This window comes from Tetrao urogallus, assembly GCF_951394365.1.
Source record: "Tetrao urogallus genome assembly, chromosome: 4".
NCBI classification, from domain to species: domain Eukaryota; kingdom Metazoa; phylum Chordata; class Aves; order Galliformes; family Phasianidae; genus Tetrao; species Tetrao urogallus.
The window spans coordinates 41,472,987-41,493,987 of NC_136817.1; the positions used below are offsets into that span (position 1 = coordinate 41,472,987).

The following is a 21,001-nucleotide window of genomic DNA, read 5'->3' on the forward strand; positions in this document are numbered from 1 at the left end:
TGTCACCTCCCCTCTCCTCTTTGCTCACAGGTGAGCAGTGAACCAGTCTGAACTGCAAGAAGCAGGGCAGGTCCATATGCAGTGCCTAGTAAGAAAATTAACTTTTATTAAGACTTATTTTAAACAGTATTTTGCAGTCATTTGAACACAGCTTTGTAATGCTTTCAGTCCTTCTTTCCCTTATCTCCTTGTTCCTACTTGATTTTACTAAGGTCTTTCACTATGGAGTCAGGTTGCTCCCAAGAAAGCACTCACAAGGTCCCCCCTCTGGCCATTGTAATGCTGGAGCAGTCCTAAAGTGATCCCTCTGAACAGGCAGGTCCCCTGTGAGGCTGAATGCTACTCAGCCTGACTTGCTGAAGCCTCGTTGCACTGCAGGTTGCAGAAACAGTTCATTGGAGTGTTTTGTTATGTGCTGAAAACTCTTCTCTTCAAAACATCAGTTCAGAAAGCTTTTTCTTTATCACTTCAGAAAGGCTTTTCTGTACAAATGTGCTGGCTTAATTTCATTTCATTATTTGCAATTTGCCATGGAGTTTGAGCTCGAGACTAGATTGTGTTAATGAGTGGCAACTTTCAAGAATAGATAAATGTGACCTGCAGAACCAAGGGCTCATCCTCAGAGTTTGTCTTTGGAGAGGCTGTTGTGGATTCCCCAAGGCCTAATGAGGTTAAAATCCTCTTTTGTAATCTGCCTTGTGGCAGGCACAATTTTTCTCTTGGGAGCCCATGATACTGAGACTTGAACTGAGGATGGCGGGCAGGTTCTCCAATCCGATGACAGAAGGCCGTAGGAATATGTATACATGAGGACTGTGAAGACACTTACCACTTTAGAGGGAATAATAGAAGTATTTTTTACTTTTAAGAAAAAATGCAGCAGAACCTAAGCTTACCTCTATCTGTGAAAGCAAGGAAAAACATGCTGGGAAGCACACCTGAATTATTTCTTCTTCCATTGTTGGAGATAATTCAGGTGAAAATGATACAGAAGTCACTTGATCAGCAGAAATGCTGTTTAATTGGACAAACTGTGTCTGATCAGGATAGTCACACCATTCTGAGTTCTTACAGCTCTGTTCAGATCAGAATTTGTGTGGAATTAGTTTTCACTTCCAGTAAAGCTGTATTACAAAATAGATAGATAAATTCAGGTCTTAAACTGAAATTGAATTAGGGCTAAATTGAAACTGCATAAAATATGAAGAAGTCTGTGATTCATCAGAAATGTAATGTAGTGCCTAAACAGGCAGTACCATTGAAGATCAGTGCACTGGTGAGCAGATTTTGATGTTGTAATGGAAGTACTTGAGATATTGAGGAATATGTTAATTCTTAAAATTTCCTGGGGAAAAAAAATGTGATTCCATGAAAAAGAGTATGTTTTTGTGAAAGCATTTGAATAAATGCCTTGAATCTATGAAGAGCATTTTCTCAAAATCTTGGTTCTTCTCACTTTCCTGACTAGCTAAGTGAGTTATAAGGTTGGTATAGATTCATTTTGTTTGCTCATAAGCCATTCTATAGTCTAGCATTCCTTCTTTTATTTTATCTGCAACTGAAGTTAGACAAGCAAAAGCCTAAGTAAGGTGGAAAGATGGTTTGAATTTTGTGTGGCTGGCTTGTGAAACAAGAACAGGCAAGAATTGTAAAATAAAGAAGAGGTTGCGCATTCTTACTGCATGTATCTTCAAATATTTTAAGCACAATTAAAGTTCAGGGCATTGGTAATTAACACAGAGGGGGCTGTGCTATTTGTATGTTTATTTGTCATTTATTATTATTTATATGCATAGTAAAGCAATGTAAGATTAATTAGAAAAGGAAGAATAGTTGGAAATTTGTGTTAGTTATAGATAAATGGTTAGTAGCTCTTTAAACATAATTATTTTCAGTGAAGAGTGGTTATTACACATACCTTTTCCACCAAAATGGATAATACCTCATGGGTGAAAAAATGATGTTTGCTCAAACTGCATGAATTTTTTGTGCCTGTCTTGCTTAAGCCTTCAGTTTAAAGTATGAGTTGTGTCAAAATGATTCTGATTTGTTAATGTGTGTTCATTTTGCCTTTGCAGGTAAAACTATGGGATGTTCTATTCTTTGCTGGAACAGCTTATCTTTCAAACTGGTGTCTGTTTGCTTACTGTGTGCATCAATTGGAAAGCAATGTCAGATTAGAAATACAATGGCAGATTGTAGTCACCTAAAGCTGACACAAATTCCTTCTGATCTTCCAAACAACATAACAGGTTTGGACATTTCCCATAATCAGCTAAAAAAGCTTGCTCCTGAGAATCTGACCCAGTACAGCAATCTGATTTACTTAAATGCGGGATACAATATCATCTCTAAACTGCAACCAGAATTGTGCAAAAATATGCCCCTGTTGCAAATTTTAAAGCTGGAACACAATCAATTGCATGAACTTCCTGATGGAGTGTTTGCTACCTGCAGCAACCTGACTGAGCTCAATCTAGGATACAACATCATAGAAGTAAGAAATGATCCTTTCAAAACCCTGGAGGTAAGCTTTAGAAATACCTTTTCTGGTAAATAAAGTATGTATGGGGAATTTATTGCATGTGTGTACAAGGCCTATTTGTATTTGAAAATACCCAGCATATGATCTTTGTTGATTTTCCAAAGAAAAGGCTTAGTGTCTTATTGTGTTAAAATACACTGCAGTCTCAGTTGTCTGAGGAGTCAATGCTCTCCATAGCTCTTTTTCTGCTGCATCTTGTCAAAGCATCTCTCCATACAGGATTTATTATGGTGAAGTATGGTGTGGTCAGGAATCTGAGTTTCATGAGTCTATTGATGGTTGCTAGTCTAAATTCTCAAGGACAGGCTGTAAACACTCAGGCTGTAAAGATCAATGGTTAGGCTAAATGTACTGTCTCCCAGGGCTTTGGGGATTGGGAAAATAAAAAGGCTTTTAATTGCCTTTGTTTCTCCTGGTTGGTTGGGTTTGGTTAAGTATTATCTGTAGCATATTTGTGGGCAGGAGTCATGTAAAAGGAAGGGCCTGAGGAGAAAAAAAAGTGAGTATGCATGTTTTGGATAGGTACAAACATTTGTTTTACTCTCAGTATTCCAATTAAGTTACATAAAATGTGCTTGCTGACTTCCAACTATGTACAAAACAATGCAGGGAGCAGAACTGAAGTTGTGGACCTCTCTTTTCCACTGCCTTGTTGATGGTGTTTGGAGCACACAGAAAGCTTTTTCCTACAGGTGTGGAAAAGCTGCAATTCTTTATGACAAATTTGTTTTCATTGTAGTATTGCAACCAATTTCTAGTATAATATTTCAGAACGTTCTTTTTTAATTACATAAAAAGGTTTTTTTATTTACATCTTTTCTACAGAACTTGAATGTTTTGGATCTATCTCATAATCATTTGAAGTCAGCAAATTTAGGATTGCAGCAACAGCTGAAGAACCTTCGTGACCTTGTGTTGTACAGCAACCAAATCACTGAGTTAAAAAAAGAAGACTTAAAATTTCTTAGCAACACTTCATTGAATAGTCTTGATTTGTCATCAAACCCTCTGAAAAAGGTAGGAAGCATTTCAGTAGAAATTCAGCTGATGTAAGTATAAAATGGAACTATTTTGATTTAACATATGTGATTGTATGGCTTCTGTTTTATGATTATATTTTGAATTTATCAAGATCAAACCTGCAACTATTCCATTGTATATAGGACTACTCCTGATCTTCAGATGTAATACAAAATTATTTTCCTTCCACTGAATAAGAGCTGGTCTCATGTAGACCAGAGACCTCAAGCAAGAGCTAGATCAAGTACCTCTGTGAACCCTCATCAAGTGTATTTTATAGGTATTTTTTTTTTTTTTTTTTTTTTTTTTTTTTTTTTTTTTTTTTAGAACTGAAGATGAACAGCTGAAAAAAATCTAAGCTGGGGAAAAGTATAATATGCAAAACTAGTTAAACAATATAGGTCTCCCTGGTTATCACGAAGAAACATCATTTATGCAAGTGTAGTACTCCAGAGAAATAATCTTTGCAGAAAAATATATCCACTTGTTTTTTTTTTTTTTTTTTTTTAAGTGTGTGTTGGCTGTGCCACCTACCTTGTTGCTTTCAATCTTGTTCTCAGTTAAAATACAAACCTTTGAAGAGTGATGGTAAGCGTTGCATTTCTAAACTTGCATGAATAGTGATTTTTTTTTTTTTTTTTTTTTTTTGCCAGTTGATTCATCTGTATAAACTTTTACATTGTAATTGCAAGAACATTTTGAGTTGGTGTAAGTTTGCACAACAGTTGAGAGAGGCAATTTCTCTCTCTCTCTATTCCCATTGCTGCTTCACGCCTCCTCCTTACTTGTACAAACCTTAGTGAGGATATAGACTAGATCACCTGGGGAAACTACAGTTTTGTTGGCATGGTTAGCTTATAACTAGGGTAGTTCCCTATCTTGTTCATTATATGGCTGCATGTATAGCCATACTGGCACAAGGATACAGCAGATGACTAAGTAGATGCAATTGCAAAGGTTACTCTATGTCAGTTTAACTTGCTCTGATTTTACAAGTCTGATATCTGGAAAGCAGCCATATGCACACTGATAAATGGAGTATTTAATCATTCCACTGATATCTGAAACCAAGATGAGGGGCTAGCACTGTAATGGTGACTTCTGATTTATGTCATGGAAGCAAGTGTGTGGTATCCTGTTTCATGAATATAGATTGTGCTCATGCAGAGAAACTGTTTCTTTGTTAACTTTTTCACAGTGTATCCCTATAAGATACCAATTAAAGAAAGTGATATGGAAACATTGTCTCAACTACTAAGATACTTACAGTGAAATATTTTTACTAGTTGAATGCAAGATTGTAACAAACTCTCATCTCACTAAGAAACCTTTTATCTTATTCTAAAGGAGTACCACTCAAAATCATGGTGACCATATTACAAATTTTAGAACATGAGATGCCACTTCAAGAAGTTTGTCTACACTCAGATGTGGAATAAGTGAGCAGGAGTTCCAGCCTGCCTGATGCTCTCATTTGAATAACCTTCCCAAATTTAGGCTTTAAGTTCGACTTTCTTATATAACTCTCTTGTTTAGGTCAAAATTCTCTTTTCCTTTCCTTTTAGTTTCACACAGGATGTTTACATGCAATTGGAAATCTGTTTGGCCTTATACTGAACAATGTTGAACTTGGTGAAAATAGCACAAAGGAACTTTGTACGGAATTATCAAACACAGCGATTCAGAACCTCTCACTGAGCCATGTGAAGCTCTCACACATTAGCAGGTTAACTCTCCAGGGACTACAAGAAACAAACCTCACAGTTTTAAACCTTTCAAAAAACTCTCTCTCTGTGATAGAGGATGACTCATTTCAATGGCTGTCAAATTTAGAGTACTTGAACTTGGAGGATAATAACATCTTGAAAGTGTCTTCACGTTTATTTTATGGATTGTCCAGCATTAAACATCTGAATCTGATAAACGCACTTACTGGGAAAATTGAAGATTTTTCCTTCCAATGGTTATACAACCTAGAGTACCTTATAATGGATCATAACAATTTTCCACAAATTACGACTAACATGTTCACGGGTCTGAAAAACCTGAAATATTTAAGTCTTTATAACTGCAACATAAACTTGCAAAGAATAACTAATAAAACATTTGTATCACTTGCTAATTCCAGCTTGCAAGTTCTCAATCTCACAAAAACAAGGATCTCTACAGTAGAAAGTGGGGCATTTTCCTTGTTGGGACAACTGAAAATTCTTGATCTTGGTCTCAATGAAATTAATCAAGTGCTCACTGGTCATGAGTTTGAAGGTCTCAATAATATAGAATATATTTATCTTTCTTACAACAGAAACGTGACTTTGCAAAGTGAATCATTTATTTTTGTTCCAAGTCTTAGCAAACTGATGTTAAGGAAGGTAGGTTGCAATAATCTGGCAATTTCTCCTTCACCTTTTCATCCACTACGGAATCTGACTGTCCTGGACATCAGCAATAACAACTTAGCAAACATAAAGGAAGACTTGTTTGATGGACTTTACAAACTCGATATTCTGGATTTGCAGCACAATAATTTAGCTCGACTTTGGAAACAAGCAAATCCAGGAGGTCCGGTTCTTTTTTTAAAAGACCTTCCCAACTTGCATGTTCTTAATTTAAAATCAAATGGCTTTGATGAAATTCCAGTTCATGTTTTCAAGGGTCTGCATCGATTAAAAGACTTGGATTTAGGATCAAATAATTTGAATTTGCTGCCAGCAACTTTATTTGATAACCAAAACTCTCTAAATACATTGAACCTTCAGAAAAATCTAATAACCTCAGTTGAAGAAGATGTGTTTGGTCCAGTTTTCAAGAGTCTGAGAAAACTAGAGATGGATTCCAACCCATTTGATTGCACTTGTGAAAGCATTGCTTGGTTTGCTAGTTGGCTAAATGTCACTCAAGCATATATACCTGGATTGCAGTCTCAGTACATTTGTAACACCCCACCTAAATATCACAGTACTCTGGTGTTGCATTTTGACACTTCAGCCTGCAAAGACAGCGCTCCATTTAAGCTTTTGTTTGTGATCACTACCACTGTTGTGGTGCAATTCATTTTCATCGTTCTTCTCATCCATTTTGAAGGGTGGAGAATAGCTTTCTACTGGAATATTTCTATAAATCGAATACTCGGCTTTAAAGAGCTTGACAGACTACGGGGAGTGTTTGATTATGATGCCTATGTTATTCATGCAAGAGAAGACACAAATTGGGTGTTGACGAACTTCACCTCTCTGGAAGAAAATGAGCAATTTCAAGTTAAGTTTTGTCTAGAAGAACGAGACTTTGAAGCAGGAATATCTGAATTTGAAGCTATAATTAACAGCATAAGAAAGAGCAGAAAGATTATTTTTATTGTGACTGAACACCTCTTACAGGATCCATGGTGCAGGAAGTGAGTAAAATATAAAATACTGTATGTAAAGGGGAAATTTCTTAACAGATTTTTAACAAAGTAATCTTTTTTTTTTTTTTTTTTTTTGCTATTTAAATTAATTAAAAATGCAATGCAAATTCTCCTTTAATATATCCTACTTTTGAAACAGTTACAAATTTAATAAACTTAATTGCTCTACATGTAAACTAGTAGATATTTGAACCCTTCTGTATGTATGTCTTTTTTCTTTTCAAAATGTGAAACCATTACCTTTGCAGATTGCTTTCCTTAAAATTCTGTGTTTGAAACAGGGCAGTCAATGGTGCAATCACTAGCATCTGTTTTTACATATCTTTAAGCAAATCTTTTCACTACTCTTCAGCAGTGAATTTGAAGGAACCTTGCTAATTATGGCTATGTCAAGACAGTAGACTTAGGTTATATTTTAAGAGTATGCTTTATCCTTTATTTAAAATGTAACCAATTTGATGTAAGTAATGAGAGTTTTATATCATAAAATGTACATTAAGACTTCACTTCAAATTTAGACCCTGATTTTACAGCATGCTATTATGTGCACTATCAAAACATCTATCTGTCATTTGTTCCCAAACCTGAACTTAAAATTTTCTTACTTTTCCTTCAGGTTTAAGGTGCATCATGCTTTACAGCAAGCTATTGAACAAAGTCGAGACTCCATCATACTGATCTTTCTTCATAATATACAAGATTACAAGTTGAATCATGCACTTTGCTTGAGAAGAGGAATGTTCAGATCTCGCTGCATCTTGAACTGGCCAGTCCAGAAGGAAAGAATCAATGCATTTCGTCAGCAGTTAATGATGGCACTTAAATCTAATAGTAAAGTGCACTGAATTAAGTTTTCTGATGTTAGAAAACTAGCAGGTCTCCAGTAAAAGCTGAAAAAAAAAAAAAAAAAGAAATTGTCATATTGGAATAAGACACTGAAAGTTGATAATTTATATTTACTTGTCTAAGTTCATGTACTTGCTGATATTGTAGTTCACCTATACTGAAGTAATCGCATTTGATAGTCATTTCAGTATGTGCATCAACAATGTGAGACATTCTGGAAAGTGGTGAGAATGACTGAAGTCCTTGAAAAAAGATCCATCTGATCTAATGCAGAAAAGCCATGGACTCTGCATTAGCAGGGTATATAGAAAATGATGCAATGATAAAATTTCAAATCCTGTCTAGAAAGTAGAATGGACACTACAACTTGTTTTTAAATCTCAAAGGAAAATAAATAGAAAACAAACCTAAAAATTTTTCTATATTAAGCACAATGACATGGAAATAATTTCTATAGTTGAAGCCTTTGAAAATGGATAAACCCGGAGGAATTCTTTAGTGTAACTTGTTATACACTCATTTGGTATTTTCTTCCTTAAAATACTTTACAGAAAATTGGGGTAGTTAGCAATTGCATGGCATTAAGGTTCAAACTTGTATGCTAGTACCTTGATCTGGAGAGAGCTAAGAACCAGCAAAGCATGCTCCAAAATTGTCCAAAATGTTTATTGTGTTTGATGCTCATTGTGATTCTACGGAGCATTTGAGCACAATTTATTGCAAAGTGGGCTGTAGACAGTCATGTCCCTTTGTCCCTATTAATGTTTAGTTTCTCCTCTGATGGTTGTTTTTGTCTTTTTGTCTTTTTGTCTTTTTTTTTTTTTTTTTTTTTTTTTTTTAGTTGTTCGATCATTTATTAGCTCAGGACTATTTTTGCTTTTACTTCTTTGTTTCCCCCTAGCATTGATAAAAATATATAAATGAATAGTAATGAAATATAAATTCAATGAACTGGGTTTTGCATGCACTAGAAGAGTTGAAAGCAAAGCAGACGACTTTCACTGGCTCAGGAGGTCCTGAAGTGAAAACAAAAGGTTTGTTTACAGGTAAAGTGATAGATAATGATTCCCTAATTACAGTAATAGGATTATCCCTTTGTGATGCTTTCTTCTCATCTTTCCGTCCTTTTCAGGCTAAGTGACAAATTCGCTCTTCATGTGTAGGCCATGAAAGCTGAGAAGGCAAGGCGGTAAGGATGGGGTGCCAGGGATGCACCTTGTCAATCGTTCTTTCTCTTATTTAAAGACCAACCCGTGAAAGGACGCCTATGTTTCCTAACCCCGCAGTGTCAAAATACAGCAGAATTTCTCATTTCACTTGAAAATGAACTGTTTAGAATATCTTAGCATTTCACATGTTGATTAAGATGCAGAGAATTTGCAGAGAAACACTGAGGTGAAACATGATACGAGAAGTCGAATCAAATGATCAAATGGTCTTTTCTGGCCCTTAAACTGATAAATGACAGCTGATCTAAATTCTATGAAGATACACTTGTAAATATAACTACCCCCATAATTGGTCTCTAAACAGTGGATAGATGTGTTATGGATACTTATGCAATACAGCTAATACAAACTTAGTGCAATTGCTTGTAAATGATGATTAATTTTTATGATAAAAGTATGAGTATTCTAAACATTTTAATTTTGACACTCAGTTTAAAATAATTTACATGAGGAAAAAACACATTGTAAATGGTCACAATAAGAATTAATGTTTAAAAAAAAAAAAAAAAAGCATGAAAGCATTAAGCACAGAGCCAATAGTAAAACATGAATATATACAACATATTTGTATTACTCTTCCCTGTTTGCCTGGTCTTCCTTGTTTTACTCCTACACATTTGTTTGACAGTATTATTGAGGGTAAGTAAACTGGCTTACTTACCATGATGAAGAGTTTTAAATCCTTTCAGGATTAACACTCTATGTCTGAACTGCCTAGATTCTATACAGTAGGTGGCATCAGACCACTTTAAAGTGATTTGCTGAGAAGACAGAGATCAAATAGGTGAAAAGCAGTACCACGTTTGTAGCATAAAAGATACTATCCCAGATAAAGAGGAATGATCTGTATTAAAATCAGGATATCTAAAGAGGTAGAATGCTTGAGTAAGGTAGAATGTTCAGGTTCGTAGAGCTGAGTTGGAACCTGTCTATTGCTGTGTTTCTTAGATTATGGAGAGTAATGAGCAAGTTCATGACATTCATAATAGGTTCTGTTCCAGAGTAGATGAACGAATCTTCATGAATCTCTTTTTACTGAAGAAGTGCATTAGGGCTCCAAGTTCCCAAACAAGGGATATGCAGGTAGGACAAATGCTGCGCACCAGAAGTGTTTTGGTAAATTTCATTGTGACAGGGTGAGGGATAGATGCAAATCTGGATGCCTTTTGTGGACCTTTTCATGCTAAAGAGTTCCTTCCTTTCTCATAGACCCTTTTAGGTAGTGAAGGTTTTTTTGACGTGTGGTCCTGCTGCTCTCCTGGTTACTGTCAGAGGCCATGTTAGCTGTCACAGTCTAAGCTGGCACATTGTTTGCCTCTACTATAATACTGGCCATCAGTGTGCCCAGGTTGCTGCTGGTACAACCATACTTTTCTCTGTCCAGACAGACAGCTCTATGTTGCTAGTGCAGTGTTTGCCCCAACCTACACAAGCTGTTGTTCCTGAGTCCGCTGCTCTCCCAGTCACAGGAGCTGGGCTGGTGGCATCTTTCCACGCGGGTACTTCCTGATGCAGCTGCCTGGCACACTGTAAAAGGCTGCTGGTGGAGTCAGTCGCCCTACTTGCCTCTTAGTCTTTCCTTGTGCAAATAGGAGTGCAGTGGATGAAGAAAGGGCTTGAAGTGGGGCACTGGCGCGCAGTCAGCTGATTTCTACCCCTCAGGGGGAGGTGGACTTCTAATTAAAGGAAAAACGTCGTTTCCATTGCCCAGTATTTCACACCTGACACGAGCACAAGGCCTAGGCTGACGGCTCTGCCTGGGCGGTGAACGCCTATTGGGTTTGTTTAGCTTAGCAACGCCGGAGGGGAGGAGAGGACAGGACAGGGTCGGGCCAGGCTGGGGGGAAGGGGCTCCCGCCTCGCTGCCATGAAGGTGGCGGCGCTGGAGCTGAGCTCCCTCCTGGTCAGACTGCGCCGTTCCGCCGCGGATCCCGGCCCGGCCGCCCCCAGCCTCCGCCCGCCCTCCGGAGGCAGCTGTACGCCGGCTGCCGGCGGGCGTTCCCCGCGACCGCTGCTCGCTGCCACGGAGGAGGCCGGGAGTTGGGCGGGCGGCAAGGCACTGCTCATCACCCTGCCCGACATCGGGGAGGAGGCGGTGGCGGAGAGCGATGCCGAGGAGGCGGCGTGCAACTTGCGAAGCCCCAGGTGAGAGAGCCCGTAGGCGACGGGGACGGGCAGCGGGTGGTCTGTAAGTCCCCGTTCTCCTCCGTATGTGCCCCCTCTGCTGAGTCCTGAGCTGCGCCGAGCAGCTCTGCGCGGAGGGAGGCTGCTCAGTCCCGAAGGGAGCAGAGAGGGGAGTGGGGTGCAGCCGGAGCCCAGGGGAGCGTAGGGAGGGGGATCCGCCGGGGAGATACGGCGAGAGTTGCCGAAGACACTGGGAGAAACCCAATGAATGCGTCAGTAAAGTGTGGAAAACCATGCTGGAGTGCTTGTGTATTGAATATTCAAGCTCGATGCTAAAAACACGTTTGTTTTTTGTTGGATTTTTTTGGTGTTTATTTGTTTGTTTTGCTGTTGTATGCAAACTAGCTGAGTATGCAGGTAGGACTCAGTTGTCACGTAGAAAGGTTTCTTAGCAAGCTTGTTTCACTGTTGGAAGTACATAGCAACAGTGTCTTGAAAGTCGCTGCTCTGCTTTGTGAGGGAAAGAGGAGGTTGGTTGGTTTGTTTTTCTTCACCGATCTGCTGATTTCAAGGAGTCACTTTAGCTCTTCTTTTGCAAGGTATAGTTAATGAGGTGATCATCTTCCAAATTTCTGCCTCCTCTGTGGCTTGTAAAATGGGAGATGTCATCTCTTAGCCTTCTTCCCCCGACCGAGTAGCCCCAGCCTGTCTAGCCTTCCTTCTGAGGGCACCTCTGGTCTCTAATCCTGTTTGCAGCCTTTTCCTGATTCCAACAAATCCTGGAGATGCAGGACCAGAACCACACACAGTGTTATCTGTGTAAGTGCAGAGAGGTTTTGCAAAGTGACACGATAGTGCCTTTGAGTTCTGTCTTGATATCTGTATCAGTGCGGGCCAGTGTTTTGTTGGTGGCTTTGGTTGTTACTGAGTACTGAGCCCACAACAAGCCTGGGATTGCTTTCTGAGCTGCAGCTGGAGTCCTAGTGCCAGCACCACGTAAAGGTGCTTTAGGTTGACAGTCGTCATCCAGGGAAAAAAAACGAGGATATATTTATAAATATCTATGCATTAAGAAATTTATTTTACCAAGCTGTAGAAGAACTAAAATACACTTAAAAAAAAAAAACAAACAAAAAAAACAAAAAAAAACCACAAACGAATAGAAGTGTAAGTGACTAAAATTAAGCTATGTAACACTGTAAGTAATACAGGTAGAAAGAGAAACTCTCCCTATTATTTCCTCTGCCCCCCATCTAATGTAGTTGGTTTGGTTTCAGAATGAGTTGTAAGCTCCCTTAGGCTTATTTTTTTGTCCCATTTGTGTAGCATAGTAGCCTTTCTAGAATAGTGAGATTAATTTGTTTTGAGTTGTACTGGCAGAGTTCTGTGCAGAACCTCTCTGATCCTTTGTATAAATAACATCAGAACCAAGTAAATGTTATTTGTCCGTAATTTCTCACAAATTGTTCTTTATTTTTTCTTTATTTTTTTTAATTATGAAAAATAAAGCTAAGCATAACGCTGTTTGAGCTGCTATTCCTTTTAAATGCTGACTCTTATTATTAAAAAAAATTAAGGGATAAAATTAACTCTTCACCAAATTGCTTGTATCGGGATGAAGAATAAACCTTATTACTTTAAGCTGGCTGTGTGCAGCAAAATGCTTATTTCACGTTGCTGCTGAAACATTTCTAACTGATATCCCCTCATTATTCCTTAACTGCTATGCTTTTGTATGCATGGTGGTGTTTCAAATATTTTATTCATAGCAGTCAAGCTTATTCTAATAAGGCATTGTTTGTCTTCAAAAAGAACAGAACAAGACCAGAAAGATGTAGAAGAAGGAATAAGACCTTTCCTTTGACAAGGAAAGCCTATACCTCCACATTAGCATTTTTTAATTAGGTGGCTTCACTTAAGCTTTTACGAGAAGCATCTTAATTAAATATTGAACGCTCTAGAATTCCTTGCCTACAGTTCAGATTTGAATTTGTGAGCTCAGAATATGGTATTATGTTCTTGATAGCTAGGCTTAGAGAGTGTTTAATTATCCACATGAAATTCCTCTGTGACAAGTTTTAATGGCATTTAAAAGATTCTAGAAGACATTGAAAGTTCAGTGGACATTTACATTGACAACGGTGTAACTAGGAGTTACTGGTTAATAAACAAAAGCTTCAGCATTGTATTTCACCATTTTTTCCGTTAGATGCTGACAGTAATAGCAACCAAAATACACTGGGAAGGAAAATAGCATAAATTTGGTACTGATTTCTTCCTCTCTTTCGCAAGTACTCTGAATATTTTGTGACATCTATGATGACTAACAATTAATCCTAGTGTGGTGTAGTGCTATACTATAGTGATTTCATACTCTTCTAATTCCACTGAATGAGCAGCGATTAAAATATATTTATTTATTTTTAAGGAAAAAAAAAAATCTGACTGCATCTTTAAAAATGCTGTTTGGAAAAAAAGTTGCTGTATAAGGTCACAAAATTGCTTTGGAAAATCACAAGATGCCTTATGTTACACTTACCATGATATAGCAGTGACACCAAGATACACTGTTTTCTTTTTAAAGAAACATTATGGCAACCTAGAGGTAAACTGGGCAAAGGTTAAGTCATGTTGTTTAGGAATGGGTAACATTTTGCTGGAATTGGTTGTACTGCTCCTCGTGCTTAAGGATAGCTCTGACACGTGGGAAAACTGTGAACCTGGTAGAACAAGGACAGCTTTTCCTGTGGTGTAAAAGCATTGCGGTCTATTGGCAGCTTTCCAGTTCCTCTGTCACTCAGAACTTGTCCTTCCAAACAATGCTCTGTGAAGATGTGAGTAGAAGCAACTTAATGTACAACTGAAGAGAATGGAAAGTTGGATTCTGTTTCTCCCATTTTAACCACTAAAAGGAATAGATCCCTTTCTTGCTGTAAGGCATACTAACCTACAGAGAACTGCAATATTACTTAGCTTTCCATTTCAATTGTACTACTCTAAATGAGCAAATGTAATGACGTAGTGTCTTGTTTAGGCCAATTATTTCTTTTCATTGCAAACAAATGTAAAAGAGAATAGATGTAAATTTTAATTTTATGTAGTGTTACTGAAGTCAGTATTTAAGCATTCTTCTAAACAAATGGAAATAAAAATAATTCCTAACATTTTCTAATATTATATCTAAAATAGGTTTTTACTAAGACCTCAGACGTGCAGTTTTCAGCAAGTAGCTTGTCAGAGAACAAATGTCAGAAATGATAAAACCAAAGAATACCAGGTGTCCTCAAAGTGGTTTCATTGTTTTCAGGTCCAAGAACTGATCTATTGCCTTTGACAGTGTTCTTTGTTTTTTTTTATAGGGAACTAGAGTGTTATGTTTACAGTCAGGCATTAACTTCTGAGTTCCTGAGTGGGATCAAGGTGTTAGTGATAGGAAGCAAAAGAGGTAGAGCCCAGAGATGGCTTGTCCCATCATCCCTAAAGGTGCGAGTCAGCTTATGTCAGTCACCAGCCCTAACTGCCAGGCAGGGCTGTAGTGGGTGATGAAGCAGCTCTGAGGCTATCAGCAGCTGAGGCTTGTTGGTGTGCTCAGGGCCCTATTGCTTTCATTACAACATTCTCATTGTGTCAGGACCATCTGTTTCCATCACCTCTCCCACTGGCTGTAAGATACATTTTAGACAGGTAAAAATTTTCTTTCTTTCTTTTTTTTTTTTTTTTTTTTTTTTTTTTTTTTTTTAAGAAAATACATCTCTCCTGCATTACTATAAAGACCAGATCACTCCTTGAATGAGAATGAAAGGAATGTAAAAGAGAATAAAAATTAAGTACCTGGACAGGCAAATGGTGAGCAAATATCCCCAGTAGGATTGGGGAGATAATTGGAAAGAAATCCCAGCCAAGTAGAACTTGAGGGCTGAGATAAAAATGACTTACTAAGATAGAAAAGGAAGTGAAAAGGAGAATAATAATAGTAACAATAATAATATAAAATACAGCTACAAAAGAAGTGGTGCACAATACAGTTGCTCACCACCCACTAACCGATGCCCAACCAGTCTTCAACCAGTGGCTGCCCAGCCAACTTCCCTGTTTTTTAAAGGTTTTTCACATGATGCTGTATGGTATAGAATAACCCCTTGGCCAGTTTAGGCCAGCTGTCCTGTTTCTGCCCCCCCTTGGATTCCCTTGGCCCCCCTTGCTAGTAGGGTTGCACAAGAAATTGAAACATCTTTGGCTCTGTGCAGCACTGCTCAGCAACAACTAAAACATCCCTGTGTTATCAGCTTTGGTTTTCTCCTGAAGCCACAACATAGCATCATATCAGACACTATGAAGGAGAAAAATCTGACTCTGTCCCAGCTGAAACCAGGACACCCTTGCTGTCACCTCACTCACTCTTCTGGTGGGAGTGATCAGTCTTTAAGGAAACCTAGCTCTCTTTGTCTGCTGAATAAAGCAGAAAATCTGTAGAGGAAAAAAGGTGGTATATGATGATGTTCAACACTCATGCTCTCAGATATTCCTATATGCATATACGGCCAGTTGTTAGCCAGCTTGGACAGAGTCAGAGCTCATCTAATCTTATGCTGTTGAAATTGAATCTGTGGACTAGCAGCACAGCCATAACAAATGTTTGTTAAAAGGTGAAAATAATCTGAAAGTAATTATTTTGTTTCATATGAGAATTATTTTTTTAAAAAGTTTGTAAGAAATGCAAACTTTGAATATGCATACTGCAGTTCACCACATTTCATGTATTCATGACTTCTTTCTTCCATGGGGATTTATCAGAAAAATCTGATATAACAAGATTTTCTGAGTTTTTAGGAAAGAAGATGATAACAGACTTTCTTGTTCTTCAGTCAACTTATTTCTTTAATATTGTTGACAAAGAAGCAGCCTCTGTGCTGCAGAATGGCCTCTTTCTGCAGTTTGCCCCAGCTGATAGACTTCGAGCTTCAGAGCATTTGGCCAGCAAAGGTTTGGCAATTTACTTTGCTTGATGTATGTAACTGACTTGTGGTCAAAGTGCTCACAGAAAGTGGCTGTGTATCTGAGGGATTCCTCACAGATGGACAGCAGGAGATGATCCTTTATGGGTAATTCCTCTGCTCTGGCTGATGGACCTCTATTCCATTTTATTGACAGACTAAGCACCCGTGTTCACATATGAAATCTGCTTTTTAATGCTTCCTGCTAAGGAGAAAAGGATGTGCTGGAATAAGAATGTGCTGCTCTGGGAATTTGCTGAGGGATTGATTAGTGTCTGAGATAAGAACTGGTGGAGATGGGTACATAGCACTTGCATTTCAATGTATCTTCATTTGTGTTACTAAGACTGCAGTATTGCAGCACTTGTTAATGTTTGATACTGAAAGCTATTTGGTAACCTAGCAGATTAAACAGTGTTTTCAAGATTCACTGTTACTACAAGTGAGTAAAGGTGAAAGTACATTTTCATTGTGTTAAGAGCAGACCAGATTCAAGCTGGATGCAATGGTCATTGAATTTGCCTGTTGTTGGCCATATGACCTGAGCCTGCCTTGGCTGCCATCTGTCCAGTATTCTCTTCTCCTATATCAAAGAAGTGATTTCCCCACTGTATTTAGCTTGGTGCAGCTTCACCTTGAATATTGTGTGGAACTGTGAACACCACAATATTAGAAGGATGTTAATGTTATATTAAGTGACATAAAGAGGGCATAGAGAGCGTGTCCTGGGTGGAGGGGCTGAGCTGAGAGCCTCCAAGTTGACCAGCCTAGAAAAGAGGAGGCCACAAGATGACCTCACAGTTCTCTGCAGTTGCCTGACAGGGGGATGCAGAGGGAGGTGCTGGGCTCTGCTTCTGGGAACCTATGGTAGGATGGGAACAATGCAAAGCTAACCGTAGTAAGGGTTCACATTGAAAGTAAGGAAACATTTACTCACCACAAGGATGATCAAACACTGGAACAGGCTTCTTACAGAGGTGGCTGATGCTCCATACCTGTCAGTGTTCAAGAGGCATTTGGACAGTGCCCCTAATAATGTGCTCTAACTTCTGGTTAGCACTGAAGTGGTCAGGTGTTGGTCTTGATTATGTTTGTACATTCCTTCCATTGCATTGCATTCTGTTCCATTCCAATCCTTGGTATTTACAGACTAAGATCTTCCCGCACTTGTGTCACGTGTACTGCTGCATACTGCAGAATTGCTTCCACACAAGATTTTTGAAGTCTTTCTTTGGAAAACTCAGTGCTTGGAGCAAGATAACTTCTTGTTCTGAATTATTTATTGTATGCCTGATTTTCTTCAGAGATTAATGAATAGAAATGAAAAAAAAATCTGATATTCTGATGAAATAAATCTGTTATAAAAAGACAATATTGATAGAATTAGCAAATGTAATAATAAGATACATGGAAATTCTCATGGACTGCTTCCAGGTGTTTTGCTGGGCTGTTGCTCTCCTTGTCTCTGTTGGCAGACACTTGATACTGCAGCAATAAATGCCACCTGTCAGATCTAAAGAAATAAAACACTTTCCCTAAGGCAGTAATTAGCATTCTTTACTATTGCAGTTAATCAAGATGATAGGTAATTTTAAAAATGTTGACTCATGATTTATATTAAAAACCCAGATTTATTTACATAAATAGAAAAATACTTAAAAAGCAGATTTTGCTCTCAGAAATTATTTTTGTAGAACCAAGCATTATATTTGTTTTCATTTTCTTAGTGAATCAATATTATATATATAATGTAAGAATGAAATATTCACCAAGCTCATGCCACGTTAAAGGCTTTATAATTTTGAAACCATGACCTTTCTGTCAACATAAGGAAAGCAACAGCCCTGTGAGAATGATAACGTGGCCTTCATTTTCAAAGCCAGTGTTTTCACTGCTAGATAGGATTTAAGTTTACTGGGTTCATCATAAAAATATTTTTCTCTATAATAAAATAACTTATAAAGAGTGCCTTCTTACAGTAATACACATAAAGAAAATGAGACTAAGTATTTTCTAATGAGACTCTAAGCTAAGGAATTATTTAACACTTTTGTGTATTCAGTAATGTGATCTTTGCAAGTATATAATATTTTCACCTTTTTCTCAAGACATGTAGTATGTAGCTGAAAGCTAGAGGGCAGCCTTATGTTTTTTAAAGCCATATCCTTAAGCTGAAGAATTTCAAGATGATGAAAACTGTTCATTTTCTTTTTTGAGCTTTTTTCTTTGTAGTAGTTTCTGAGCAGGTTGTTGCTAAACTGTAACAATCCTTTCAATAAGGAAATAGTTATTATGACTTGTGTTTACACAAACACTGTTCTCAGTGCTTTACTTTGTTTCACACTTTACTGCTACCAGGGTAGATGTTAAATCCTATGTGTTGTGTAGCCTTATTAACCTGAGTCATGTGATGTGTTTTGTTGGTTATGAATAACCTTTAAAAACCTTTAAAAAACAAAACAGACACACAACAGGAAGTGTAAGACTTAAGCAGTCAGTGCAGCCGCACCAGGTTTTGCAGTGAAGTAAAGGAGCAATCAAAGACTATGTGTTAAAAGCTACAAGTACAGAGCTGTTTGTGTTTTAGTACTAATGGCTGGGTATCTGCTGATGCTTGGATCTGAAGGCAGTGGCTGAATTCTAAGACCCACCATGTTACTCCTGAGCAATAGCTCATAAAGATTAACCTCAGTGATTTTAATGAGTGGTGTGCCTGCTTCTGTAATACAAATGTTTTCTGTGAGGGGGTGATAGTCCTGATTCCTACAAAGTATGAGCACGCCCCAAACAGTCTGACCATCAAGGCGTCACTAATTCACACATAGGTTCAAAGTTAGCAAGTAGTATTTTTGCAAAATTGAGTGGTGTGTTAAAAAGCTAAAAGTAGGAAAAACTGGTCATGTCATTTCTAAGCAAACAGACTGGGTAGATACCATAGCTATCTTAAAATAATTTTCTGTGAATGGCTACGTAAAAGATCTACTAAATTTCTCGTGATTCTACTTTCTCTGTCCATCAGCTGGAGCAACCTCAGCTAACCTATTCTGGCTTCTTCAGGATTACCACAGTTTTGCTAGCTTTGAGAAAGCTGAAGAATAGGGAGCATAAACAGGAACAGACATTGTCATGTGCCTTTGTTTCCTTTAATAAGTAACAAAAAGCTGAGCCAAATTGGGAGATTTCGGTAATTCCTGCGGTCACTGGGTTTGTCTCATAGGAAATCCAGACTGCTGAAGGAAGGACTGGGTGCTGTCATGTTGACCACATGAAAGGGTCTTCGGCTCTGCATGCTGCTGCTACAGCAGTCTTCAAGTACAGCTCCTCTGAGATCCACTAATGGCATTCAGTATTGTCTGTTATATGTAGCACTTTGTGGTCATTGAAGTTGTTAAGAGGGTAAAATGCTCTTCTCTTCTTAAAAGCTCTCTAAGTCTATTCGAAAAGAAAGAAACATGCAAAACCTCAACAGTTAAGTCTGTCTGGTCAAGTAGTACATGGAGAGTGTGCTGTGACCAAACACAACCTCATTAGGTGGATGTCTGCCTCACCTAGAGGTAATAGAGGATGTGCATTTCCAATGAGCTTTGCACTGCACCTGATATAAATGTTCAGGTAAGCCACTGCACTCCTTGCCTAGAATACTGTTCATCGCTTAGAAAGAAGCCATGTCCAGTTTGTTCCTTCCTTGCACCACACGGAGCAGCATTAGCTGCAGGAGGACCCATTCGTGTATTGATGGTAAAACAGCGTGCCATTTTAACGGACTCCCTATGGTCTTTGAACAAGACAGTGACTATGAGTGGCCTATTCACTGCTAGGAAGCTGCTTTTTGGAGTGGCTGTGTTGGCTTTTCAGAGAAGTATTTAAGCATGCTGGGCTCATGAAAGAACAAGTACAACTTCTATGTATTATTTCAGTACAAAGAAGAAAGAGGAATAGGCTCCAGTGGTAATTGACCCAAATTAGTATGAGAAAGGATGTTGTGATTCCAAAATCAGTTACTTCCAGTAGATATGTATTATTTGTTAGAGGGTTATATTTTGATTTTTATAGTCTCATATCAAAGATTTTCATAAATCTGTTATACAAATAATTGCTATCTCTTGGCTATGCAAACTATGTGTGGGAGCAAAAAGCCAGCAAAAAGTGAAAATATGAAGAAATTAATTATGTTGGGTAATAGGAAACATGTTTTGTTATGGGAGTGTGATGAACTTACTGTACTTACATTTAGTTACAAATCACAATTCCAAAATAGAAAAGAACATGCAGAGAAGATGGGAGATCTGAGAAGTTGAACTTTTTAAGACACCAAGGCAGCACCTTTCATAAGAGATACATCATACATTGTCCACAAAATGGCCGTATATAATAAATTCTTTTGTCAGAGGCTGTAGTGACAGAACTGACTTTTACCCATCTTTTACCCATGTTAGAAGGGTGAGATTAGCATTCATGAAAGTGAGTATTTTTCCCTATCTTTAAGGTCCAGCTGAATGCCTTTTGGCATCTTCTTTTACTACATTCCGCTTTCAAATAGGGTAATAATAATACACTCAATGAGTTATCCTTATGTTTGTCATTGTCTTGGTGAGCAAGGAAGAAGTGACGGTCTCATTTTGGGAAATGCAATTGATATTGTGTTTCTTTCCTAATAACTTTGATATAAATTAATTGTATGTTTTGGAGAGGTGACCAGTGCTTCTTGCCATTACAGTGACAAACAAGCCTTTCCAGGAGCAGAAAGATTATGCAAAATCTAACACCTAGTCTCAGTCATTACAGTGAGTGAATGCAGGAAAAGGGGGAGAAGAGCAGAAGAGCTGAAGTCTGGATA

At 38.1% G+C, this 21,001-nt stretch overlaps 2 protein-coding genes across 2 annotated transcripts in view; both read left to right on the forward strand.

Annotated features, from left to right (window-relative positions):
* Nucleotides 1–2,086: 2,086 nt before the first annotated feature.
* TLR3 (toll like receptor 3) lies at nucleotides 2,087–7,816 on the forward strand (the record flags this gene model as incomplete). Its single annotated transcript, XM_079535134.1, has 4 exons — nucleotides 2,087–2,527; nucleotides 3,371–3,562; nucleotides 5,131–6,959; nucleotides 7,588–7,816. The coding sequence occupies 4 exons, from the start codon at nucleotides 2,087–2,089 to the stop codon at nucleotides 7,814–7,816; spliced, it is 2,691 nt and encodes an 896-aa protein (XP_079391260.1).
* A 3,097-nt stretch (nucleotides 7,817–10,913) lies between these two features.
* FAM149A (family with sequence similarity 149 member A) overlaps nucleotides 10,914–21,001 on the forward strand; it is a gene marked incomplete at both ends in the record, with an annotated part of 25,249 nt that continues 15,161 nt past the window's right edge. Inside the window, one exon of the mRNA XM_079534669.1 lies at nucleotides 10,914–11,191. Within this exon, the coding sequence (XP_079390795.1) occupies nucleotides 10,914–11,191 (278 nt within the window). The remainder of the gene's footprint in view (nucleotides 11,192–21,001) is intronic.